Genomic DNA, 27,827 nt, shown 5'->3' on the forward strand with positions numbered 1-27,827 from the left:
GCCTCGCTCCCTGGTCTTGTCCAGCTGTCCGTTACTGCGCACAAGCGCAGTAGCAAAAAAACAGGGACACAGGGATAGCTGGACGCAGCGATCCAGGGGTTTTATTGTATAGGACTAGTAGACTGAAGTCCATTTAAAAACGGGCTCTAGCCCTGTTTTTTTTAACTTTGTGCATGAACCCACGTCTGCCCGGCTCACTGGCCCCAACCTCCAGTCCCAACTGCTGTCCGGGTCCATGCTGCGCACATGCGCAGTAGCAAAAAGCACGGACCTAGCTACACAGAGAAAGCGCTATGTAGGGACACAGGGGTTTTATTATAGAGGACTAGTGACCTAAGCCCGTTTAAAAATGGGCTCTAGGACTGTCACCGCCGCCACAGCGCACACTCGGCCCCGGCCCGCGCTCACGCCCGCTCCGCCGGCTGGCATGCCTCTATAGCCCGTCCTGTGTCCTTTCCCAACAGCTGTGTTAGTGCAGGACATGCGCAGTAGCGTAAAAGCCCTGACACAGGGACAGGACGCAGGGACGCTTGACTATTATTAGGTAGGATGATAATGTATAAAAGAGGTAGCAAGGCATTGTAAATTGCTGTACGAAGGTAACAAGCTGTCTTCCTGGAATTCTGCTAGCGGCAATGCCAGGCGGATGGGAATCCAGACATAAAACAGAAGGAGAGGCCCTCAGGAGAGCGTGGAGAGCGGTCCCCAGGGCAGGCCCGGGACATATTGCAACCTGCTTGCTACTAGTAACATGGTAACCTGAATTCACATGAGGAATGCAATACCTAGCGTTTAAATCAATGTAACGCACACAGGGGAGGGCGGCGCACAACAACAACATATGTATCAAGCAATAAGGCGACTGTGATCTTCCACTGTGATAATCGCCGCACCGCCTCAGCATAACAGGAACCCTGCGGTGATACGCACAATCGTCATTTATCAGCAATCTATTCCAGCGCCTCCATCAGGCTCAGCCACACATTACAGGAGCTGGATGGGGAACAAATGCCACTCTGAAATTGATTCACACGTTATTATTTAGTATTTATATGGCGCCGACATCTTCCCCAACGCTGTACAGAGTATCTTGTCTTGTCACTACCTGTCCCTCAGAGGGGCTCACAATCTAATCCCTACCATAGTCATATGTATGTATGTATCGTGTAGTGTATGTATCGTAGTCTAGGGCCAAGTTAGAGGGAAGCCAATTAACTTATCTGCATGTTTTTGGATGTGGGAGGAAACCAGAGTGACCGGAGGTAACTTGGACTGGATTGATTAGGGGGGCGGGGGGGTGTAACAGAGTTCCCTATTTTTTTTTTTCTTTTTACCTGGTCTGGGTGCAGTGTTAGTTGTTTTTTTTTTACCAAATAACAAGCTTACCACAGCATGCAAATAACAGAAAGCTTCCTATTTCTGATAACGCAAGGACACTATGACCAGAAGGTAATTGAATCTCCTCTCCTTTTAAAGAATTTACACAGCCTGTTTTCGAGGTGATGTTTGCTCTGAAACGGACAGTAAGCTGTGGCAATAGGGAGGGAAAAATAACGTTCGTTGGGGCAGAATCTTACAAAAAAAAATCTTGCCATGGCTATAGACCTTAATACCTGACTTTGCTTCAAGGTTGTACTTAGATGATGTTGACAAATGGTGTTGAAAGCCCCCTCCCTTAGTCACGGTCAGTGAGATGCTAATGATTCCAGTTTGCATGCAATGTAATGCAAATTGTATACATCCTGGACTTGGACCAATCCAAACTGTCAGGAAGTGCATTTAACTGGTTCAGTTTTAAGCTACATACAATTTGCATTCAATTTTCATGCAAGCCAAGCAAACTCCCGTCCCACTGAATTTGCATTCAATTTGCATGCAAGCTAACTGCCACCCTCTTACCTGACGTTTTCGTAGCGGTGAATGTAGATCTTGTGGAACTGGTGCTGCAGATGTTCGTCTTCTACATTGGTCATGTCGTTGATCATTTCAAGAACAACAAAGCGAGGTAATACAGAGAGGACGAGCCTTTCCTGTAAAACACAAGAAACGCCATGTAAGTCATATATATAGAATGATAATGAAGACTCACGCATTGTGCAGGCCACAAGTACACAGGGTGTTGCATAGGGAGGAACACATTTTAGTGTTCCCGCTAATGTGTCTGCATTTCAAATGCCTGTGTGACCCGCTAAAAAAAATGCTAATGCAAAGAACACTGCATCAGAATTGCCTTTATTCGCCAAGTACGGTGGTTGCTGTACCCAGCATTGGTTGCGGTACACAAGGCATAGGCATTGTTTAAAAGACAACAGTACTTGACAACAAAGAGGTACATTCAGATGGGCACAACAGCTAACATTTTTACATAGACAGACAGCGCTTGACAAGCATGAGATGTGCATTTGGATGTGTGTAGCAGCCAGGGCCGGATTTATCATAAGGCACTGTAGGCATGTGCTTACAGGCGCCTGATGATGGAAAGGCGGCTCACTCCATTCCCAGAGCGCCTTCCTCTCTCCTTGCTTATGCAGAGTCCTGAGCAGAGTATAAATGAGAGGTCACTCACCCTGCTCTCTGCATTCCACTGATGAGATCTCCCTTCAGTCAGGGGCATCTCTGGCTACCTAATGCTAAGGGGCACCTGTAGCTACCTACGATGGGCATGGGAAGTAAGGGAGAAGTGACAGCTGAGCCAGCCAGCCCACTTGTGCAGTTTGGAGGGGGTTTGTAGATTCATGGAGGGCGGAGTCTAGGGTGCCAGGACATCTGTGCTTATAGGCTCCTGTCAGGTAAATCCAGGCCTGGGAGCAGCATGTATTGGGGGACTGTCCATTTAGAGTGCTAACAGCTGGGGGATGGGGCAGTGCTGGCCAGGAGTGATGAGAGTTCAGAGCCATGGCATGGGGCTAGGAGCCAGAGTGCTGAGGTCTGCGGGTGGGCCTGGTAGGAAGAGTTGGAGTTCAGGTGGAGGACGGCTTGAGTCAGAGGCGTAGCTAGAGATGATGGGGCCCTATAACAAAACTTTCATTGGGCCCTCAAATGGGGGCACTCTTAGGCAATGCCACCTGCCCCTACCCTTTGGCTAAGAGTTAATTGACAATTTACATTCCCATGCCATCTACATTGTACATAGTTAATGGGCACTGAGACAGTCAGAGGGGGGAGGAACAAAAGAAAGTAATAGTGAATAATACATCAAGTACCTCCTGGGCCCCCCTCTTCTCCAGGGCCCCATAGCAGCTGCTATGGCTCTTGGTACGCCCCTGGCTTGAGGAAATAATGCGTTTCTGTATCTGGTAGGTCTGAAGGAGATGGTGCAGTAACGTCTGCCCGTCAGCAGGAGCACAAAGAAGCGATTGCCGGGGTGGGAGGGGTTGTGTGAGATTTTGGAGGCCCTCGACCCGAGTGTCACCAAATGGAGGAGGTCTAGCGCAGGCAGGGAAGATCCTGTGATTTTTTTCCCACAGCTTTTATTACTCTTTGGATCGCATTGCATGGATTTTTCTATGTATTAGTATTATTTATTGGATTTATATAGTGTCCAAATATTATGCAGCGCTGTATAATACATAGGATTACAGACAATGATAACAGGGGTCACCAACAACACAATACAGGTAATAAGCAATAGGATACACAGATCATACCCTAGAGTAGTAATCAAAAAGTTCACGTTATTCTGGGTAGAGTGCACCATCTAGTATGATACACAAGGGGAGGGGGCCCTGCCAAAGGCTTTCAATCTAGAGAGAGGGGGTGGTGACACAAAAGGAGGGGGCTGCATCGAGAGGTTCTCAGCAGAGACAGTTAGAGCGGCAGTGTGGTGGGGTAGGTCTCCTTGAAGAGGTGAGTTTTGAGGGCTTTTTTGAAGGTGTTGAAGAATGGGGCAAGCCTGGTGGGCAGTGGGAGAGAGTTCCACAGGATGGAGGCAGCTCTAGTGAAGTCCTGAAGTTATGCATTGCAGTGCGAGATGCGTGAGGTGGTTGTTGGAGGAGCGCAGTGGGCAGCCAGGTGTCTATCGGTTGACCAGGTCAGTGATGTAGGTCGGACAGGACTTATGTATAGATTTGTTAACCAGACATAGGATCTTGAAGTTGATTCTGAAGTGGATTGGACATCAGTGAAGGGATTTGCATAGGAGAGTTGTGGAGACAGAGCGGTGGGAGGAGTAGATTAGTCTAGCTGCTGTGCTCATGATGGATTGTAGGGGGGGCGATGTGGTTCTGAGAAAGGCCTGGCAGGAGGTTGCTGCAGTAGTCCAGGCAGGAGATGATGAGGGCATTGGCAAGGAGCTTGGCAGTGTTATGGGTCAGGAAGGGCTGAGATGTTTCGTATGTATTGTATTCTGTGTATTACTGGCTAGTTTCTAAATGTGAGGTTCCTACCATAAGGCTTGGCACGTCTCACACTAAGATGAATGGAAGCATTTATCTCAATGTGTTTATCGGCGATTGCGCGAGCACCGCAGTTGTCTGAATTCTCTGAGATGCTGCGTGTTTGTTGCGTTTGCAGTTTCGTATCTCTCCAGAGGCTAAAATTGCAAAAAAAAGAATGATGGGGACCAATGCCAAACACTCTTCTGCTCGGTAGCAGAAAAAACGTTTCTCATTGGTTAAACAAGGCACCGGCTAGTGTTGGGCGAACACCTGGATGTTCGGGTTCGGGCCGAACAGGCCGAACATGGGCCAGATGTTCGGCATGTTCGGCCCGAACGCCGAACTCAATGGAAGTCAATGGGACCCCCGAACATGCCCATTTTGGGGGCCCTATGGGGTCGCAGGCATAGGGGGGGAGCATGCCCCGATCGGGGGGGGGGGGGTCGGAAATTCCCCCCACCCCCTCCGCTAGCGCTCCCCCCTCTGCCCGCTTCCCCATAAAAAAAGTTTAAGGCAAGTTAAATAGTACCTGGTGGCTGGCACTGGCAGTGGAGTGAGGAGGAGGAGGAGTCCGAGTAGCAGAGTGACGCGTTGAGGCCGGGCAGCGGGCGGTTCAGCGGTAGTACCCTTGTGGTACTTCCGCCCTTTCTCTGACCTCACGTCCTCTACGTGATGATGCATACGGGTACTACCGCTGAACCGCCCGCTGCCCGGCCTCAACGCGTCACTCTGCTACTCGGACTCCTCCTCCTCCTCACTCCACTGCCAGTGCCAGCCACCAGGTACTATTTAACTTGCCTTAAACTTTTTTTATGGGGAAGCGGGCAGAGGGGGGAGCGCTAGCGGAGGGGGTGGGGGGAATTTCCGACCCCCCCCGCGATCGGGGCATGCTCCCCCCTTATGCCTGCGACCCCATAGGGGGGCCGTATTGCAGCATGTTCGGGCGAACAGGGCCCTGTTCGGCCGAACAGGGGCCCTGTTCGGCGGGCATTGAATAGTTCGGGCGAACCCGAACTAAAAAGGCCGAACACCATCAGGTGTTCGGCCGAACTCGAACATCACCCGAACAGGGTGATGTTCTGCAGAACCCGAACAGTGGCGAACACTGTTCGCCCAACACTAGCACCGGCAGCCAGCCATGTGAGTCACCTCTCACTGCAAGGAGCTTATTAGGTACAGAGGTACAGTTAGGTCCATAAATATTTGGGCAGAGACAACTTTTTTCTAATTTTGGTTCTGCACTACCACAATGAATTTTTGAATGAAACAACTCAGATGTAGTGGAAGTGCAGGAGTTCTTTAAGCTTTAAAGGATACCCCAACTGAAATGTGACATAATGAGATAGACATGTGTATGTACAGTGCCTAGTACACAAATAACTATGCTGTGTTCCTTTTTTTCTTTCTCTGCCTGAAAGAGTTAAATATCAGTCCTGACTCAGACAGGAAGTGACTACAGTGGGACCCTCATTGATAAGAAATTCCTCTTTTTTATCTCTTTCTTGCTCTCAGAAGCCATTTTCTGCTAGAAAAGTGTTTTATAGTTGTAATTTCTTATCAGTGAGTGATAAGTGATCAGTTTAATTGTTTCTGCTCAGGGACACATTCATTGACGTATGCCAGAGCTCAAATCCATAACCAATTAACGCCCTTTATCTCTTTCCTGCTCTCAGAAGCCTTTTACTGACAGGAAAGTGTTTTATGGCTGTATTTCCTTATCAGTGAGGGTTATGCTGTAGTATGACCCAAAAACTGTCACTTGCATGCCTGAATTTTAAACCTTTCAGGCAGAGAAAGAAAAAAAGGAACACAGCATAGTTATTAGTGTGCTTGGCACTGTATGCACATGTCTATCTCATCATGTCACATGTCACCTCGGGTACCCTATAAGGGGCAGCTTTTGCTGCATATGACGGGCAAGGGAAAAGTGACAGCTGGGGCAGCCAGCACACTTGCGATGCAGTTTAGAGGGGGTTTGTAGGTATATGAAGGGTAAAGTCTAGGGTGCCAGGACATTTGGTGCCTATAGGCTCCTGTGAGGTAAATCTGGACCTGGCTGGCTGTAACAAAGGAATCTTTTTTATGTTGTTGCGTATCTTTTAAAGCAGAGAGGAAGTTCTGAGTTCAGGTCCGCTCTAATTCAGATGTGTTTTAAAAAAAAAAAGTAGTAAACAGTGGCAGCCAGCGGAGGTTGGTTTGCATCTGAACAGACAGTACACACAACAGACTCACACACTGATAGACTGTGTTTGTTTTGCTGTCTGAGGGCTGGCAGGTGTCCAGAGATGCTATTATTGCTCAAATAACCCTTTAAAAAAATGGTACAGGAGATACTATGTCATTATAGCAACACTCTATTATTCCCATCCTTATCTTTTCTCGGCCCCAGGTGTGACCAATTCCATGATTCTGAGAGAATTAATATAAATGAAAAGTACACCTGATGTCAGGGGAAAAAAAAGAAGATAGTTACCTCTGCAGGGGGTGGGTCTAAAGGTGGCCATACACTGGTCGATTTGCCATCAGATCGACCAACAGATAGATCCCTCTCTGATCGAATCTGATCAGAGATGGATCGTATGGCTGCCTTTACTGCAAACAGTATGTGATAACAACAGAGGCGCCAACAGGATAAAAGGAGAAACCGTATTAAAATCAATAAAACAGAGGGGGGCAAGGGTGGACTTACCTCCCCAATATTCAAAACACAAACAAGGAGCAGCTTGACGTTGTGTAATAACAGCGCAGCGCCTCTGTGTGACACAGAGGCACTGCGCTGTTACTACACAACGTCAAGCTGCTCCTTGTTTTTTGTATTTTTGCCTGAGGAAGCGGGCTTGAGACCCGCGAAACGCGTTGCAATTGTTCTTTGTCTTGGAGTTCAGATTAAATGTTTTTGCCATTTGATCACAGTGGTTGTGTTTTGAATATTGGGGAGGTAAGTCCACCCTCACCCCCCTCTGTTTTATTGATTTTAATACGGTATCTCCTTTTATCCTGTTGGCGCCTCTGTTGTTATCACATATTGTTATCCACCTGGTGGATGGGTGTGGACACCCACTCTTTTTTCTACTACAGAGAGCGACTTCTTAACCTGAGTGGGGACAGGGCTAACATCCCCATATGCACTTATAGTGGTTGCCTGATCCTCGGCAACCCGTGTTTGTGAGTATATTTCTCTCATTAACTTACTATACTCATCTTATCACCAATAATACACTATTGGGGGCTCCCGTCTCTATTTTTGTCTCCTTACATATTTACTGCAAACAGATTGTGAATCAATTTCAGCATGAAATCGATTCACCATCTGTGGACCTGCCGCTGCCGCCGCCCCCCTTGCGTACATTACCTGATCCGGCCGGCGCGAGTCCCCCGGGTTTCGCTATCTTCTTCTCCGCTCCAGGCTCCAGGGCTGCAGCTTCCCTTCACTTCCTGAGGGCGCTCTACTGTTTAAACTTCCTGTCGGGACAGGAAGTGAAGCCAGCCAGAGACCAGGGGAGAAGGAGCCGTGGTGACAGCGGAGATACGCACCAGCCGGATCAGGTAATGTATTGCCGCTAGCGTCGGTCGTCGGACATTCGAACGCCGTTATTGACGCACTCCCGACCCGCCGGCGATCGAGCGAAAACTTTCGCACTGACAGATCGACGGGAACGATCGATTTCGAATGGCGGAAATTATCGACGGAAAAATAGTTAGGTGTATGGGCCCCTTTAGGGTTATGGCACCACCAGGGGAGGCTTAGATTTAGGCACCACCAGGGGGTGGTCTTAGGGTTAAGCACCACCAGGGGATTTTTAGGGTCAGGCACTACCAGGGGGGTCTTAGGGTTAGGCACCATCAGGGAGGTCTTAGGGTTAGGCACCATCAGGGGGGTCTTAGGGTTAGGCACCACTGTGGGGAAGTTAGGGGTAGGCACCCCCAGGGGGGGGGGGTTAGGATAAGGCGTAGGTAGTGGAGGCCTCTGTGTGAGAGTAGGGTTAGGTTTAGCTATAGTAAAATATCGCTAACAGTTGACGATATTTTACTAATGATTAATGAACACTTTAAATAGTAAATTACCGATATTTACCGATATTGTACTATCGGCACTGTTACTGCGCCCGATTTTCCATGGCCCCCGAAATACATGTATGTATCTGTATCACAGCACTGTACTGGCCAGGATAAAATAAATATTTAGTCACTCAAAGCATGTACAGTTTACTGTTATTTCTCCCGAGCATTCGCCACTTTGCCAGGTATTCACCTCTAAATGCCAAAACAGCTTGTGTAACGTTCATTTGTTATTTTTTCTTTTCTAAGTGACACTGAAGCTTTTCTTTAGCAATCGCTTTCCGACGTGATCTCAAAGGCACCTTGCAGAAAAAGCAAAAAAAAGGTATTTATGACAGAAGACCTCACACTTCCACGTTCGGCTGCAGAGGCGCAGCAGCTTGGTGGAGAGCGCGGGCTTGGCGGCTGCGAGATTGCCTGGGGAAATGTGTGACCCTCGGCGTTCGTGTAGTAAATTACTAAAGTGGGTAGGGATCCCATTTATTTCTCTGCGCTGGGAATAACGTCATTGCAGGGCCAGGCCGGATAATGGGCTTCTGAGAGGAGAATGAGGAGAATTTCCTGATTTCATCGCAGCCTGGCATTGCAGCGGGGAAATATTATGCTCCGATGCAGCACCATTATCTCCTACATGTGATTCCTTACCAAGAATTAACAGTTCAATAATGGTCGCCGGGGGCCACGGCTTAGCGCGCACACTGCAGGCGGTGACGCCACAACAAGGCCTGATAAACTACATGGACAGTTTGACAAGCTTTGAGGGACGGGTCATGCTTGTCTGTTGCAAATAGGGTTGCAACGGTATGAAATTCCACGATATGATAAATGTAAAAAATAAATACCACAGTATGATGGTATTACGGTATACAACAATTATTCGGCCCCGGGCCCCCCCCTTACATTCAATAATGTGCCCCCCACTCCAGTAGTAGGTGGCCGCAGCACCAGGGATAGGTGTAGCCAGGATAGGTGCCTGCAGCATAGCTAGCCAGGGATAGGTGTAGCCAGGATAGGTGGATGCAGCATAGGTAGCCAGGGATAGGTGTAGCCAGGATTGGTGCCGGCAGTAGAGAGAGCCAGGGATAGGTGTAGCCAAGATTGGTGCCGGCAGTAGAGAGAGCCAGGGATAGGTGTAGCCAGGATTGGTGTCGGCAGTAGAGAGAGCCAGGGATAGGTGTAGTCAAGATTGGTGCCCGCAGGCAGTGGAGAGAGCCAGGGATAGGTGTAGGCAGGATTGGTGCCCACAGTATAGATAGCCAGGGATAGGTGTAGCCAGGATTGGTGCCCACAGTATAGATAGCCAAGGATAGGTGTAGCCAGGATTGGTGCCCACAGTATAGAGAGCCAGGGGGGATGCAGCAGCAGGGGGTACAAAACAAATACTAACTTGCTGGCAGCCGGGTCGTCCTGCACGCTGTACTAGCTTCATTCTACTTCCTGTAATAATCTCCTTGTAATAGCGCCCAGGGGGCGCTGTTTCAGGGAAATAGAACAAGAACAGGAAGTAGAATGAAGCTAGCACAGCGTGCAGGACGACCCGACTGCCAGTAAGTATTTGCTTATCCTCGCCGCTGTTTGTTCGCCCGCCGCTACGTAGCATCTCCGCCGCCCCCCAGTACCCCCGCCCCCCGAAAACCGGTAAAACGAGATTGTGCATGGTACGATTACCATGCACAATCAAACCGAGGTATATCGTCATACCGGTATACTGCGGCAACCCTAGTTGCAAACTACAAATAAAAAAGAAGTGTGTGCTCACATCAGGCGTAGCCTGACTTATCTACTGGCTGCCTCATGCCTATTGACTAATTAACATTTCTGAGACTGCCTAACGCAGATTGGCGGCCGCAGAGTGGCTCCGTTGTTCCTCCAGGACGCCATATGGCGTTATCTCATGATGAGCGAGATTTGATGGGAGCTCGCGCTCGTCACTGTATACATGCAGTGGCATTGATCATTTAACCGTAGTTCCAGGTGTGGCTCCGTCAAACTTGCAATAATTACTTTATTTTTTTGGACTGTAAGACTCACTTTTTCTCCCTCAAAAGTTGGGAAAAAAGTCACTGCGTCTTACAGTCCAAATGCAGGGAGTTCCTGACTTGTGAACGCCTCCAATACGAACCTTCAACCCGTCCAGTACAGGGGACTCAGAGGAGGACACAGAGGGATAAACGGAGGACACAGGGGGACACAACGGGGCATAGAGGAGGACACAAGGGAGACTCAAAGAGGCATAGAGAAGGACACAGGGGGACACAAAGGGGCATAAAAAGGGATACAAAGGTGCATAAAGAAGGACACAAGGAGGACAGGTGCAGACACAGGAGGACACAAGGGTGACAGAGGAGGACACAGGGAGACTCAAGAGGTACAAGGGGGCATAAACCTCAAGATGCCCCTTCACCATGGATGCACCAGGTTTAGTATATATATTTTATTCCCTGGTTTTTGTCCTCTAAACCTAGGTGCGTTTTATGGTCAGTGGCGTCTTATAGTCCAAAAAATAGGATATACGCAGATACTTTCGTATCTACAAAACACCATTTTACACATTAAACTATAGCTTTAACGAAGAACCTCATGAGCGGGCATAGGATTGGGCACCGAGCAGGAACATTATTTGCAAATGTATACCAAAAAATATATGCCCTTTACTAGTCATTGAAAAAAAAAGCTTTAAACTCCCCCCCCTCACTCTGCAGTGCAGGGGCGTAGCAATAGGGGTTGCAGAGGTAGCGACCGCATCGGGGCCCTTGTGCCAGAGGGGCCCCTAAGGGCCCTCCCTCAACTACAGTATTAGCTCTCCATTGGTCCTGTGCTCATAATAATCACTTCTATAGATACTTTGAATAGTGGTAATCATTAACAAACTGTTCCCAATCCCCTTTTGGCACCTCAGACACTGTAGTTGCCATTGGCAGGTTTTGGTGCGCTGTATCAATTGTTATGTATAAAGTGCTTGGGGGGCCCCATTGTAAAACTTGCATCGGGGCCCATAGCTCCTTAGCTACGCCACTGCTGCAGTGGACCTACTTAACCTTTCTGAATAAGTCCAGAGATAACACTACTAGATGGATATTTTTAACTCTTCCTGGAGTTCTCCTTTAAAGAGGAACCATAACCAAGGATCGAACTTCAGCCCAATCAGCAGCTGATACCCCCTTTCCCATGAGAAATCTTTACCTTTTCTCAAACAGATCATCAGGGGTGTCTGTATGGCTGATATTGTGGAGAAACCCCTCCCACAGTGTGATGTCAGGACCTAGGTCCTAACAGTTTCCTGTCTGTGAGCCTTGTTGCATTGTGGAAAAAATGCAGCTGTTTCCAACTGCCAAGCAACCAGCATCTCCCTTTGTGCATATGTATATCTATAAAGAAAAAAACCTTATAGACTATGGCAATGTTACAAATTACATGGCGAATATCAATAATTTCTTGATCTCTCTTTTGTTTTTTAATGTCTCACTTTGAAATGTAATCATTTTTTCTTGCCTTTGCGATAAAGTTCCTCTTTAAAGTGCCAATGTGGAGTTCTGGGAGTTTGAAGGGGTGGGACCTCACCTGACTTTTATAGGAAAGCACAGTCTGACTAGTTCTTTGGCACCTTGTAATGTCTGGAGTTTCTGGCCATCTTGACCTACAGTTTTCTACTGAACTCAATTTCAGGATTACTCATCAAGACTTTCAGTCTCAGCTGATCCCATTTACGGCGAGCTACTTTACTAATATGAAGATGTCAAGAAGTGCGTCTGACATTTTGCACTGGGGTCTAGAAAAGTTACATAAGTGGCTTTTCTACGATCGTCCTCCGCTCTTTTCTTCCTCCACACTACAGAATCTGACAAGCAGAATGAAGAGGAGTTCAGCGAGTTTGCTGCTGCCGTCATCCTCGGCAGGGCGCAGCTACCTCTCTCGGAGAACGGTGACTGAAATGGACACTCTCCTCTCATCCAGGCTTTTTTTGGCTCCATTCCTTCGTATGTTCTATAAATGCCATCACCATGGCAATCCCAGGAGACCCGTCTCCATAGAAACACCTGTGATTTGGAAGGGGCTTACTGGGGGCAAGCAATGCTCTCTTGTTGGCATGGCAGCTCTCAAGAGTTGTCAAGATTTGCCGTATTTAAATTGTAACAGAAAAAGAAAAGCCCACAGAGATATCACGACATGCTTTGGTGTCCACTCTTGTTTCCCGGGGCACGGTTTTATAAGACAGGCTCACTATTAAAAACTTTTGTTTGGTCCGCCGAGTGAATTCAGTAAAAGATGACAAATAATTGAAGTCTAGCTTTAGTTTTGAGCCGTCTGCAAAGGAATTTGACCCTCTTTTGTGTTTCAGCTTCTGTCCCTGATCCTATATCAAATAACTTCTCACTCCTTGCCATGAGCTAGTGGATAATTCTCTCTCACCGGGACATGGAGAGCAACAAAGTACATTTTTGGAGAATTAGGTAAGGAAGAGTTTGACCCAGCATCCTATTTTTTTTATTGCTGTTCCTTGTTTCCTATCAACCACTTGGGGTCACATTACATTTATTTGAAAAGAGTCTGAAGGCAAATTAAAAAAACAAAAATAGATACTTACCTAAGGAGAGGGAGAGCTCTGGGTCCTACAGAGCAGAACCTTCCCATTCCTCTTCTGGTCCCCTCATTCTAGCACTGGCTCTCCCGTTAACAGTCTCTGACCGATGGGTCGGAAACTGCTCTCTTCCTCTGTGGTAGGCTTCGGAAGTCTTTGGGAGCCTGAGTGCTCCCAAAAACAGGCGGCTCCGCACTGAGCCTGCGTGAGCACGTAATCTGGCGCATGCTCAGTACGGAGCTGTCTGTCTTCTTGAGCACTCGGGCTCCCAAAAGGGGGAGCCAGCGCTGGAGAGGACCATGAGAGGGACAGGGAGGCTCTATAGAATATCAATACAACACAAAGGGGATATCAACCCTTATATTAAAACCCACCCTGGCGTTCTATTAAATGCGCCAGGGTGGATGCGCAGCACTATTTTTTGATTTTTTTTTTTCATGTAGCTAGCCTAGCACCAGCTATATGATTCCCCCCTCCCTGCGGCGTCCGCCAAGCCCCTCCGATCGCCGCCAGCGCGTCTTCCCATAAGGAAATCCCGTTCCCATAAGGAAATCCTTGTTCACAGTTGTGTTTGGACCCCAATGTGTGAAATTATATTTATATTATTCCTTTATATCACTATTTTAATAAATTAATCCCGGTCCTGAGATTCCGTTACCTCAGAAGCAGCCCACCTACTAACCTTCCCTTCCTCCGATACAAGGGACTTTATTTCAGATCTGGTGTTTTTGTGGAAACACATGTTATGGGTGTGAAGATCATGATGCCCACACGTGTTTTGTGACCCTTTTAAGAAGGGCTCCAAGGCCACAAAGGACACCAAGGGGAGACAAGGAAAGGGGTGTGAACATTTTGAGGGCCCTATCAAAATTTTTCTGGGGAGGGGGGAGGCAGGAATTGTAGTTACCCCGTCAGTGAGTCACTTTCATTTGGGAAATCCCATAGGAAGAGCAGTAATGAAAAGCTGGAGACGCCTACCTGTCTCTGGTTCTCAGTCTCGAGCCTCAGCCTGGCCTCCACGCATCTTCTGGTCTCCAGGAAGGCCTGCCTCTGAGCCCGATCTGATAGGTAGCTGATGCAGATTCCTGCCGTGTTCATACACATAAACAATACGATTTGTGCCACAATCTGGAGAAAAAAAAGAGGGATAATTTCAGGTCATGACCCTTCCCAAAAACACTCAAAATAAATATTTTATTGCAGAGTTGCCAAAGAAAAACAATAGATTTTCGAAAAAACAAATTGCACTTGGCACTAAATAAGAAATGGATTATCAAACACAACAGTAATCCAAGCAAGAATGGAAGTCTGGAAAGTCTTGCAGGCTCTGTTGAGGACACCACATTGGGGTGGGGAGTAACAACAAAACTTTCAGATGCAGCTGTTCCCCACCCCTCTGATGAATGACCTGACCTGCACTGCATCAACTTCAATTCCAACATCCCACAGCTGATGTAATGGCCCATACTCACGGGCTACAAATGTCGCCGCAACACGTGGCGTGCGCGTGTTGCAGCGACAGGTCGCCCGTGAGTATGCGGCGTTGCACGGGCGCGCTCCCCGAACTGTCGCTCATCGCTGATGTCGCCAGGCGATTGAGTCGCTCAATCGCCTGGCGACAGTCGCCGCCGCAACTCCTCCGCAACTGTCGCTAGTCCGCGTGAGTACGCGGACTAGCGACAGCAACAAGATAAGTAACACATTGGGCTTCTGGCGTGGGGAGGAACAGCAGCGACAGCTTCCGCTGCATCAGTTGCCAGGTCCCTCCGCCGTGTGTATGCGGAGGGACCCGGCGACGAGCTGTCGCCGGCCTGTCGCGCACACGCTCACGTGTGCTGGCGACAGGCCAAAAAGTTGCCCGTGAGTATGGGCCATTAGTCTCTCCTCTGCACTTTTTACAAGCCATTGTCATTTTTTTTTAAACTCAAACCTTTTGCAGATATTAACTATTGAATTAACCTGCATGCTTCCAGTTCACTATAGTGCCCCTTTAAATAACTTTTGGCTCAACCTCGGCCTGGAGTGTTATGTTTCTTCATTTACCAGTTTACCAACTTCTTAAAGTGAACCAAGCACCATTTTTAGCACCCAGGGCGTCTCAATAGCAAATGAAAAATGCATGCCAACAATATGTCTCATTATTAAAATAAACTTCCACTTTACCTCTGATTTTACATTCAAAGTAGTTTTATTAGCCTACTTCAAAAGGCCTGTGGTCTGTCCTAGCCCACAGAGATCTCATGAAGCTAACTGTTTTATTGTAATCATTACCAAGAAGTAAACAATACCTTTTCATCAACAGAGGGAGGTGGGTAATTAGGACAGTGTCTTTAAAGAGATTATCTAGAGTGATTGTGTCAAGATAGTATCTCTGACTTCTGTAAATAAGGACTGTGAGAAGTGGAGGGGGGAACATGGCAGCTTCTATGCCAGAAGAAATTCCAGAATGAAAGAAAGGGTGTTTAGTTCCCTTTAAAGTGAACTAAGCAGCTCCTGGCTTCAAATAGCTGCAAGGGCTGCCATTGTTCAGAAGCTCAACCCCTCCTGTTTTACAACTAGTATTGTCCAGGCTAGGTGTGAAATTCTTCAACTGTAACTGATGTTTTCTGTTTGAAGTACAATGGGGGTTTGTTTGTGGTCAGTTAAGTCTAATGAGGTGATTTCTTATCTGTGTGCCACAATCTCCTGCTCAGTGATCGCAGGTCCTTTATGGACGGACAAAGTGGCTATTTTAACCCTTAGATGTAAAAAAATGAGGTAAATTGAAAGTTTTTTTTAATAATAAACCACATTTTTAGAATGCATTTTTAATTTGCTATAGAGCTGCCCTGGGTTTTAAAAATGATGCTCGGTTCACTTTAACGCTGTTCCCCTCCCCTCCTCCCATTCCTTCTGCTCTGCAGGTTTCCATATCGCGTTTAATTAATATGTAAATGAGAGCATGTCAATTTATAAAAAGGCTTAATTTTTTTCCCCTACACAAATAAGACTTTTCTGAAAAAAATTAAAACTGATCTAAGAGGGGAAATCAAGAGTGATTAAAGGTTGAAACGGAGAAAAGCCTAGGTCCGGAGTGTGGCTATCTTTGTGGGTGGACGTAGAGGACCATAGGGAGAGGTCATAAGAGGAGGCTAGTTTGAGACGACAGCAGGGGAGTTGGTATCAATAGGCACACTGAAGATAATGACAGAAGGTACGTGGAGAGGAACTGGAGAAGCCATGCAGAGAAGTAGTCTATTAAGGTGGAAGCTGGTCCAGGAGGACGATAGATGATGGCAATCTGGAAGTGGTGAGGAGAGTAGATACAGACAGCGTGAACCTCAAAACATAAGAGAGATAGTGAAGGTGCAGGTGTAAGAGGTTTGACGGAACAGCGTTCAGAATGGAGGAAACCCACTTCGCCCCCCCAACCTTTATGCCATCATATCTAGATGTCATATAATGTATACACTCGCATATAAGCCGACCCGCGTATAAGCCAAGGTAGCCACTTCCCCCTCAGAAACCAGGAAAAAGTGATTGATTTGCATAGAAGCCCCTCACCAGTTTAGCCCCCTCCCCATAGCCAGATGTGCCCCAAGGATGATAGTGCTGTGCCTCAAGACACCACTAGATGGGTCATAGATATGAGACACAGCGATTGCCACACAGGAAGAATCTCCAATCATTGCATTGCTGACACGTTGCTTGCACGCTCCGTTCCACAAGCCAGGGGACACAGGTGGTCTTGAGCAGCACACTCTGCACACCATATTACGGGGGTTGGGGGGCACAGACACAGCAGGGAGCCAGCTGGCAAGCAGGACCACTAGTGCACGATCCTTACGCTCTTCTGCCGGTAACAAAACCTGCTTCAACATCCGTTCTACTCCACTGACTCACATATAAGCCGAGGGGCAACTTTCTGGCACATTTTTTTGAGCTGAAAAATTAGGCTTATATGCGAGTATATAAGGTATATGACAGCTTCATGTTGGGCGAGGCAGTCCCATTGTTTTGGGTCATAACTAATGTTGCAGTATTTGTGCTTTGTGAAGTCTATTTATTATTTGTAGAGCCAGAACTGACCTGCTGCCCTATCTCCTGCGTAACCTTGGTGTTTAGCATGTGGAGTGAGACTCCTGTCAATCTTATCAAATTTTGTTTGGGGGTCAAAAATTCGGCTTGTATGCCAGTATATACGGTATCTCTTTCTAGTTTAGCCACACCACAGGATGGGTTGATTTGGAGCACTTGAAACTTCCCTTTCTCCTGCCACACCCCTCTAATATCATCTCCAGTGACCAGGAAGAAGCCCATGCAGATCAACAGCCTCAACCGATTTAACTAGTTATTGTTCCCGCAGCAGTATATCTATCCCCACAGCTGTTTGCAGCTAGATTTTCTGTGTAAACTATCTAAACTTTAGATAAGATATATAGACAAGTTACTTGTTATAGTTAGTTTTTCATCTCGGGTCCACTTTAACCCCGTACCTCCCCCACTCTCCCATAGTTACTGAAATAATTTTATATATATATATATATATATATATATATATATATATATATATATATATATATATATATATATATATATGTATATATATATATATATATATATATATATGATTTAAACAATATATTTAAATAGTTACCTTAGGGAATTACCTTTTTTAATATGTATGCCATGGGGGTATAGTACTGTTATTTTTGCAAATGAGATCTTGTAATTTTATTTCTAAATAAATTTCCTTTATTTCTAAATAAAATATTGTCACCATACATTGTACTAGGGACATATTTTAAACATTGTAATCACTGGGACCAATAGGCAAATAAAATTAGTTTTATCCACAGTAGCATGTTTTAAATTAAAACTATAATGGCTGAAAACTGAGAAATCATGATTTTTTTCCATTTTCTTTCCTATTATTCCCATTAAAATGCATTTAGAATAAAATAATTCTGAGCAAAATGTACCACCCAAAGAAAGCCTAATTGGCAGTGAAAAAAACAAGATATAGATCATTTTGTTGTGGTAAGTAGTGATTAAGTTATTGGCCAATGAAAGGGAGGAGCGCTGACAGGTGAAAATTGCTCTGGCCCATATGGGGGAAAACCTTTTAGTGGTGAACTAGTTAATATATAATGTATAGATATATAGATGAATGAGTTTTGACGACTGCAGAAACACCTACATACATTTGATGTGGGTACACATCTCTGTACATTGGGATATTTATTTCCTGGCTTACATCTGCGGTGACTCATGTCCCTTATTACATGGGGTGGCTATTATAAGCATCACTCTATACAGAGCAAGTCCAGTACTTAAAAATAGGCTTGTTTCCCTCATTAATGTACCCGTGGCTGACAGTGACACCTCCCCCAAAATAGAGTGCACACGTTTTTCCCAAGCACTAATAATGTTTATTCAAGCTATTTTAAAGTAAACTTCAAGGAGTTTTAAACGGCATAGGTAAAAATGCCCCAAGGTTAGCGATTATGATGCAAAGAAAAATGATCCACACCTGCAGATAATAATACAGACCCAAGTGTGCTGAGGCAATATAACAATACAGTGAGAGCAGAAGAAAAACTTGACCCATACAAAACAGCATCACTCGTAAATATGGTCAAAATAGAACAATACTTCATTACAGAAAATGTGAATATAATGACAGGTTTACTAAATATTCAATTAAAGTGATGGTGGCGTAGTGGTTAGCGCTGTTGCCTTGCAACGCTGGGTCCCTGGTTCGAATCCCAGCCAGGTCAACATCTGCAAGGAGTTTGTATGTTCTCCCCGTGTCTGCGTGGGTTTCCTCCGGGCACTCCGGTTTCCTCCCACGTCCCAAAAACATACAGATGAGTTAATTGGCTTCCCCTAAATTGGCCCTAGACTATGATACATACACTACATGATATAGACATATGACTATGGTAGGGACTAGATTGTGAGCCCCTCTGAGGGACAGTTAGTGAGAAGACAATAAACTCTGTACAGCGCTGCGTAATATGTCGGGGCTATATAAATACTTGAATAAATGAATAAATAAATAAACCAGAGACAAAGCACCCTCATGTACTTTACCATATATATCAGTGGGAACATTAAAGAAAACACCTACCATGCTTTCTGTTTCATTCTGCACTGCACAGCTTGTTTCTTATCAGACCTGATAAAATCCCCGACTGAACATTCAGTCTGGCTTTGCTATAATGACTCAGCTATAATGATTCCTGAGCAGAGCCAGCAGGGGGCAGGCTTGGACTTGAAAAGACACCAGAGAGCACAGACTGAGCTATAAATATTCCTGAGCAAAGCCAGACTGAATGCTCAGTCTGGGATTTTATCTGGGCTGATTAGAAGCAAGCTGTGCAGTGCAGAATGAAACAGAAAGCAAGGTAGGTGTTTTCTCTAATGTTCCCACTGATATATATGGTAAAATACATGAGGGTGCTTCGTCTCTGGTTCCCTTTAAAATGTAATTAAATTGCTCCTAACGGTGCGTACACACCTTCTGACTTTATGTTGCCCCTTTGGGGATCAGGACCAGATCCCCTCGGGCGACATCGCTGGCCGGCCTGTTCAGAAGTGATCAGCAGAAGCCGGCACTAGGGGAACAGTGAGAGATAGGAGCGATCTGTGATTACTACGGACTCTGATGGATTAAGTGAGCTGTGCTGCCGCTACTTTTCATTTATTAAAGGACCACTACTGCGAATAAGTGTAAAATTTTAAATAAATGTAAACGCATAAAAATAAGAAGTATGTTTCTTCCAAAGTAAAATGAGCCATAAATTACTTTTCTCCTATGTTACTGTCACTTACAGTAAGTAGTAGAAATCTGACATTACTGACAGGTTTTGGGCTAGTCCATCTCTCCATAGGGGATTCTAAGTTTGGTCTTTATAAAGATACTCCCTTCAAAAAGATTCATACAAAGATGGCCAGCCTCCCTGCTCACCGTACACTTTTTTGGCAGTTGGAGCAACTTCCATTCACCGTGTGATTTAAAAATAAAGAAAACACTAAAAACCCCCTATAAGGAGATAAGCTGGTCTAAAACCTGTCGGTTCTGTCAGATTTCGACTACTTACTGTAAGTGACAGCAACATAGGAGAAAAGTAATTTATGGCTCATTTTACTCAGGGAATGTACATGTAACGATTGGTGTCAGCAACACAGAGTTTTTTTCTGATTATTGGTGATCTGCAGTATCACCAATAATACAGATGCTATACCTGATTATGTGGTGATCTGCAGAATCACCAATAATACTAGTATAGCTAGACACATGACACCCAATGTGATATTGTGTTTGGTGCAACAGTAATCAGAGAAGCTATCTCCCGAGAAGCGGGAGATACAGAAACTACTGCAGCCAAGGGTTCCCTGAAGAGCAGGGAATCAGACTGCACTGCAACCAGTGGACCCCTAAGGGGCAGGTTTCCACTGACTGTGCTGCAAGATGATCTCCTGATGTGCAGGAAAATACAGTTTGTACTGCAGCCAGTGGACACCTGAGGAGCAGGAACCACTGACTGGGCTGCAGGAGAGAGAACTGGGTGAAAGAGGGATATGATAGAACTGCAGCCGAGGATTCCCTGAGGAGCAGCTAATCAGATGGTACTGCAGCCAGTGGACACCTGAGGAGCAGGGACCACTGGCTGGACTGAAAGAGTGATAACTGGTGTAGTGAGGGATGTGATCGGAATGCAGCCAGGGATTCCCTGAGGAGCAGGGAATCAGGCTGTGCTGCAGCCAAGGATTCCCTGAGGAACAGGGAATCAGACTGTACTGCAGCCAGTGGACTCCTAAGGGGTAGAGACCACTGACTGAGCTGCAAGATGGTCTCCTGAGGAGCAGGTGACCCTTGCAGCTAATGAACACCTGAAGAGCAAGTGTCACGGATAGTACAGTAAGGCTGATCACCCAAGGGTTGGGTGACAGCCAGAAAGGTCAGACAAGCAAGGTCGGCAACACACGGACAGATAAAGTACAGAGACGGAAGACTGATTCGGTATCCGGGTACAGGCAAAGTCGGCAACAGGTTATCAGATGGGCAAAGGTACCGAATCAGTAAGCAGGAGAGTGGTCAGGAAAGCCAGAGATCATAACAGGTAACAGTATATATAACAATCCTGATCTTGGTGTGAAGTCCTTGGTTTCAACACCTGGGAACTAGTCTACAGAATGCAGTGTTCTCCCCAGGATCAATCAAGTGGGCGGGCCGCCCAGGTAAAATCAATTACCGCCCGGCTGGCTGCGTTCCCAGCTGCCATCACCACGTGGACAGCTATCGCACTTGGTTACGTAGCAAAAACCAGCGCAGCTTCTGAATCTGCACAGAGCAGCGCTGCAGAGTAGCAAAGTAGTCGTTACCCATAGCGTAGCGTGTCCGTCCCTTTCCTGCACATACAGGCTCTATTAGAGTGTACGACGGAAGCTAGCTTTCACTCACCGCTCCTCGCCGTTCGGGGTTACCCTGCTTGCATGTCACCGGCTCATACCTATGATGCCCTCTAGTGGCGAGGCGCCACTGCATAGCGACATAGATGTGAGCCGGTGACATGCAAAGCAGGGGAACCCGAACGGCAAGGAGCGGTGAGTGAAAGCTTCTTTGCTAATAGAGCCTGTATGCGCCGGAGGGGGACGGACACGGTGCTGCCCGGTAAACGACTACTTTGCTACTCTGCTCTGCCGGGTTATGTTTGAAAACTCGTGGGGAAGAGGAGAGGGGGCGGGACATCTAACACATCAGCTCACTGAGCTGAGATTGTGTCAGCACGGAGAGCCAGTGACAGGCAAAGCAGGGGAATCCGAACGGCGAGAAGCAGTGAGTGAAAGCTTTTCTGCTAATAGAGCCTGTATGTGCAGGAGGGGGACGGACACGCTGCTGGTAAACGACTACTCTGCTTTGCCGGGGGATGTTTGAAAACTCGGGGGATGAGTAGAGGGGGCGGGACATTAACACATCAGCTCACTGAGCTGAGATTGTGTCAGCAACACGTCACGATTCTGCTCGGCATTTGGCAGAGGGGGTCAGGGAGGGTTGCACTGGAAATATGGCTGGGTCACTCGGGGGGGCGGGTCCAGGCTGCTATGGATCTCATGGCTGGAGCAGCAGATGAGTCAGTGGAGCTGTGAGAAGCTACATGCACAGCTTGATGATACTGACATGCTGTCATAGCAATGTATTCAAAATAAGATGTCATCAATGCTGTGTGCATACCTGAACCACAATGCAGTGTTCTCCCCAGGATCAAACAGGTGGGCGGCCCTGGTAATATCAATTACCGCCCGGCTGGCTGCGTTCCCAGCTGCCATCACCGCGTGGCCGGCTATCGCGCACGCACGCTGCTCCTGAATCTGCACAGCTCTGTGCACGAGATCTCGTGCAGTCATTGGCTCAGCGGTAGTAAGAGGCGAGACCAGCGCCCAAGGCTAAGCCGACAGTCTGTAGAGGCTTTCATAGTGCACGGACACTACTGTCAAGCCTGTAAGTATCCGCATCCGCTGCCACCCCCTAAGTGTGCAATGTGCCCCCACCCCTACACTTTACCGTCTGTGTGCACCGCTAGCTCCAGGCTGTGTCCATCATCCATACACATGCCCCATGTGGTTGCCAGCGTACACATGGGCGCATGTGTAGGACCTAATTAGTGCATATTTAATTTTCCACACCGCCAAATTTCCCCGTGCCGCCCCACCCGGCAACTTTTTCATGCCACCCGGCTGGAAAAAAATCCTGGGGAGAACTCTGAGAATGGTAAGCAAGTCTCACAATACAATAATACTTTTAAGACTATCAACGGAATCTGACTAAGTGTGAATTCCCAGCTCCGGTTCTAACACACTGTAAGATCTGACTGAGGTCTGAGTGCTCACACGTAAGCATTCGCAACAGCAGACAACTTGCAACTGACAGGCAAGTCCTATATATACCCAGAGCGCTCCACAGCGCCGCCCCAGTCACTCAGCCAATCCGGAGCATAGCTGGGGTCAGATGATCGGCATGATCAGCTGACTCCCCTTCTGCTAGCATAAAGGTCCTGTCGCCTGGTGCGCACGCGTGTAGCTCTCAATTTGTGTGCACTAGAAGGACCAGGCAAACCAGCAGCATGTTGCTGCGCGGCAGAAGCCGCCGGCTGGGACGCGGAGATAGCCGCCATGCCCCTTGCTCACGCGGCGCCATCTCTGCTATTCATTACAGTACACTTTTTATTTGTATATGTTTACATGTACTTTAAATTTTACTATTTTTGCGATAGTGGTCCTTTAAGGGGAAGAGGAGAAGGACACGGAGGGAGCAGAGAAAGGCATATGGGGACAGAAGGAGACACATGGGGACAGATGAGGACACATGGGGACAGAAGGGGACACATGGGGGACAGAAGGGGACACATGGGGACAGATTTGAACACATGGGAACATATTTGAACACATGGGGACATAGGGGGACACATGGGGGACAGAGGGAGGCATATGGGGGACAGAAGAGGACACATGGGGACAGAATAGGACACAGGGGGGACAGATGAGGACACACGGGGACATAGGAGGACACATAGGGACAGAAGGGGACGCATGGGGGACAGAAGGGGACACATGGGGGACAGAAGGGGACATATGGGGACAGAGGGAGACACATGGGGACAGATGAGGACACATGGGGACAGAAGGGGCACATGGGGACACAGAAGGACACATGAGGTACAAAAGGGGCACAATAATTGGGAGAGAACATCTACAAGACGCTCCTGGGCAATGGACGCACCCGTTTTAATATATTTTTTCCCTGGTGTTTGCCCTCTAAACCTAGGTGCATCATATTCCGCAGCATCTCATATGACAAAAATATGGGTATAAAGTATGCATCACTGCTACTGTTAGTGTGCGTGTTGTGTTATTGCATTGCATCTGCATGCATCGTATCCTGCCAACGGATCTGCCCCACCGTATTGCTAATCTGAACAGTACCCTATGTATACAATTGCATCACGTTAGCAATGCGATGACATTTTCCAACGCAACACACCACAAGGTACCAGTGGGAAAGTAGGTAAAAGGCCATAAAGTACAGCAGAAATGTTAACATATGTGATATTAGCTCAGGGTGAATATTTTGTAGCGTTTCCTCCGGAATACCAATGTCGTAAAGCAGCATTTATTGGTTTAGGTAGTTCATTTTTTTCCCTGTCGTTCGGAGCTTATCATTAGTTAGCAGGCTGTTATGCACAATGCATGAATGGAGAATTATTACCCAGAAAAGCCTAGGAAAAAAAATCAGGTATAAAATACAGTTTCTTACAGAGCGCATATTTCATGTTATATCTCAGTTATCCTGGGTCATAAGATATACAAGGGCGGCCCCTTTGTGTTTATAAATTCACTGGTACAGGGTGACACCAGCCATAGGAAGCAATTACTATCTTCTGCTTCTTGGCTGCTAAAGGAGACATGAGATAGAAGCATCTATAGTGAAATTTACTGATGATGAGCAAACAAGGCCAAGTTCTTTTCTCCATAATTTATGTGCCGTTTTTTAGGCAGCACCTTTTATTATTGTTATTATTTAGTATTTATTTAGGGCTGACATCTCCCGCGGCTCTGTACAGAGTACACAGTCATGTCACTAGACTGTCCTCAGAGGAGCTCACACTCTAATTCTACCATAGTCATATGCAGGGCCGGTTTAAGCAACAATGGGGCCCCAGGGCAAAATAAACCTGGGGGGAGCCCCCCAACAGATACCCCGGAACAAAAATCGCCATTAAGGGACCTTTTTTGCAGCTGGTATAGTCAGGGTGTGAAGCCCCAATCGGTCGGAGCTCCACATTCTGGCTACCCAAGCCTGCATGGGGGACAAGGGGTTAAAAAGTTTCAGGAGGGGGGACCCCACATAATTAAAAAAAAAAAATCCCACACTCTAAACATGAAAAAAAATTAAAAAATTGGGAAAATAGGAATCTTCATACAGCCATATTGCGGCTGTATAGCGATCCCTGGCCAAAGCGCTGCGGCTGCGGAGTATGTATTGACCTTCTGGAAACCCCGTCAGGAAATTCATTGCTCTTTCTTTTGATACATGTAAAATTACACTACCGTTAGGTTTGCTACTGAAAGTGACATTTACCGCATTTAAAAGTAAACTTTTTTCCTTCTAAACTTTAAGATCGATTTTCTCAAAAACTATAAGGTCTTTTTGAAAAATGTTTTTTTCCTCTTATTACCTATGGTCTCCTTAAGGCTTCTTGCACACTGCAAGCGATTCCGATTCAGATTCCGCTTTTTAATGAGTTTTTACCTCCGATTCAGATTCCGATTTGCAGCGTGCAAGGAGCAAACTGCAAATCGGAATCGGAATCGGAAGTAAAAACAGATTAAAAAGCGGAATCTGAATCTGAATCGCTTGCAGTGTGCAAGAGGCCTTACATATCCTGCAAATTTAGGGTTTCTAGTATTTAAGGTGGATTTGCTATTAACCGTTAAAGTTGGCGGGTTTTTAAATGTGTATTTTTTTCCTTTGAAACTTTAAAATCGATTTTCTCAAAAACTATAAGGTCTTTTTGAAAATTATTTTTCCTCTTGTAGCCACTGGGGGCCCCTACAGGCTCTGGGTCCCTGGGGCAATTGCCTCCTTTGCCTCTATGGTAGCGCCTGCCCTGGTCATATGTTTATATGTATGTGTTGTTTTATAATTCAAACCACACTGGTCCTTTCTACCCTGGTTCATTTTCCTTCATATTAAAATTTGCACTCACAAGCGTAGACGTGGTAAGCTGGCACAGAGTTTTATTGGGCTCTACCCCATTCGTAGGCCGCTGGGTGGGCTTGGTTGCACTGGTGAATTCGCCTCCCCTACCGTCCCCCTCTGTCTCTCCACGTCTCCTGTTATTGGCCGCACGCTTGACTAGTTTCCTCGCCGTCTGCGACTCATCAGAAGCTTGAGAGCGCAAATTTCTTTTTTTATTAAAACGTTTTTATGGTTTTACGCTATGGTAGTCTCGATTATGATCTTTCTGGAGGTGTGATGATCCTATGAAAAGGTGGAAGTAGAAGACAAGCTTTTGAGAGGCAGGGGGCGGCCAGATGACCTCATAGGCGCTGGAGACCCATCTAACAAAGGGTCACATTAATGTGGTGAGTGTCCACCGCTTGGGGTGTGGTGGTGGTACATCACTGAAGTGGAACTATGTCAGCCAACTGCTGAAGCAAGATTGTTGAGTTTACAAAACGCTGAGATAATTCCCGTTGTTTTATGAGAACTGTCTATCTCTATAGGAACATCAGTGTGCAGCTTTATTGTGAGAAGAGAAAATAATGTGCTGTCTAAGGCTCGATTCCCACTCAGGGATGGATTTCTTCAAAGGCCACAAAGGCCCGGGTCTTGGGCAGCAGTTGGCTGAGGGGCGGCTGGACATGGAAGTGGGATTGCCATATATGGAAGAAAAGGCTGCAAATGGAATACAATGGCTGGAAATAAGGGGCAATACATGGAAATAGGGAGCTGCTGCCCAAGAAGTGAAGGACGTGGAAGATGGGGCAGTACAAGGAATCGGGGGGGGGGGGGGGGGGGGTGCTGCACATGGAAGGGGAGCTGCAAGAAAGTTGTCCTGGGGGTGGAAAAAGTATAAATCTGGCCTTGTCCCCACTTGGAGCGGAGACAGTAAAAGGCACGGTATAAGTGCATCTGCACAGGATGCACTGCGCGTCTGTTCTGCATCCGCTTCCGTCCTACAGGACTCTAGGAAAGGTCTAGAAAGGATTCGTTCAACAGATAACATCTCATAAGTTTATTCTCACGTCAGGCTTGCTTTAACCAGAACTGTATTAAAGGAAAACTATCACCAAAAATTGTAAAAATGTAAAATACGTTGCTGCCACTTACAGTGGGCAGTAGAAATCTGACAGAATTGACAGGTTTTGGACTAGCCTATCTCCTCATGGGGGATTCTCAGTGTTTTCTTTATTTTCAAAAGCACTTAGTGAACAGCAGTTGCTCATGTTAACTGCCAGAGTAGTGTGCAAATTGGTGGTGGTGGTGGAGGTGGGGGGGGGGGGGGGGTTGGCGGCATCTTTGTATAGATCGTCTTCAGGGAGTGCTTTCGAAAAGAAAAAGTGGAATACTGAGAATCCCCCATGAAGAGATGGACTAGTTAAAAAAAACTGTTGGTTCTGTCAGATTTCTACTACCTACTGTATGTGACAGCAACATAGGAGAAAAGTAATTTATTAATGTAGTACTTGTACTCTGTTAGAAACATACTTCTTATTTGTATGTGTTTACATGTATTTGAAATTTTATAATTTTTTGCAATAGTGGTGCTTTAAGGTAACATGGGGCTCTGGGCAAGAAACAGTTTTGGCTTTTTTTTAAGTAAGATTTGGTGGGGGCTAGCATCTGCCAGGCCCCTAGACGCTCTCCAGGTCCTTGGCAATTGCCTAGGTTTGCCTTGTGGATAATCCGTCTCTAGAGAGTAAAGGTGCCCTCATTGTACCAAAATATGCCCTTTGGTATAAAAGATGCCCTTTGGCTGGACACGGACAGACCCGTGCTATAATATTTAACACCAAAATTCCCTTCGCTCTTTTTTTTTTTTGTTTCCCGCCAGCGACTGAAATAATCCGCCTGTATTTTCCCGAAGCCGCGTTTCGTATTTTGCGTTGAAGCCTCTCGCTGCTCCTTCCCGTTATCTTTGCGAGATTTTTTTTGTTATTGTAATTATTATTGCCACTCATTCATCGGAAGAGTCACAATTTTCCCAGCATGGCTGCTCCCTAATTGCCGCAACTTTATAATCTAGATTATCACCGGTCCTGTT

At 46.6% G+C, this 27,827-nt stretch overlaps 1 protein-coding gene across 4 annotated transcripts in view; it reads right to left on the reverse strand.

Annotated features, from left to right (window-relative positions):
* ADCY8 (adenylate cyclase 8) overlaps nucleotides 1-27,827 on the reverse strand; it is a 383,431-nt gene that overhangs the window by 247,939 nt on the left and 107,665 nt on the right. For 3 of the 4 annotated variants that reach the window (XM_068238028.1, XM_068238027.1, XM_068238031.1), the window contains exons 2-3: nucleotides 13,993-14,142; nucleotides 1,900-2,030 (exon numbers count right to left, since the gene is read on the reverse strand). In XM_068238028.1, coding sequence (XP_068094129.1) covers nucleotides 1,900-2,030; nucleotides 13,993-14,142 — 281 coding nt within the window. Of the gene's footprint in view, nucleotides 1-1,899; nucleotides 2,031-13,992; nucleotides 14,143-21,463; nucleotides 21,478-27,827 lie in introns of those variants that run through there. The other variant, XM_068238030.1, reaches the window with a different exon arrangement.

Source organism: Hyperolius riggenbachi, chromosome 5, assembly GCF_040937935.1.
Source record: "Hyperolius riggenbachi isolate aHypRig1 chromosome 5, aHypRig1.pri, whole genome shotgun sequence".
In the NCBI taxonomy this organism is placed as follows: Eukaryota; Metazoa; Chordata; class Amphibia; order Anura; family Hyperoliidae; genus Hyperolius; species Hyperolius riggenbachi.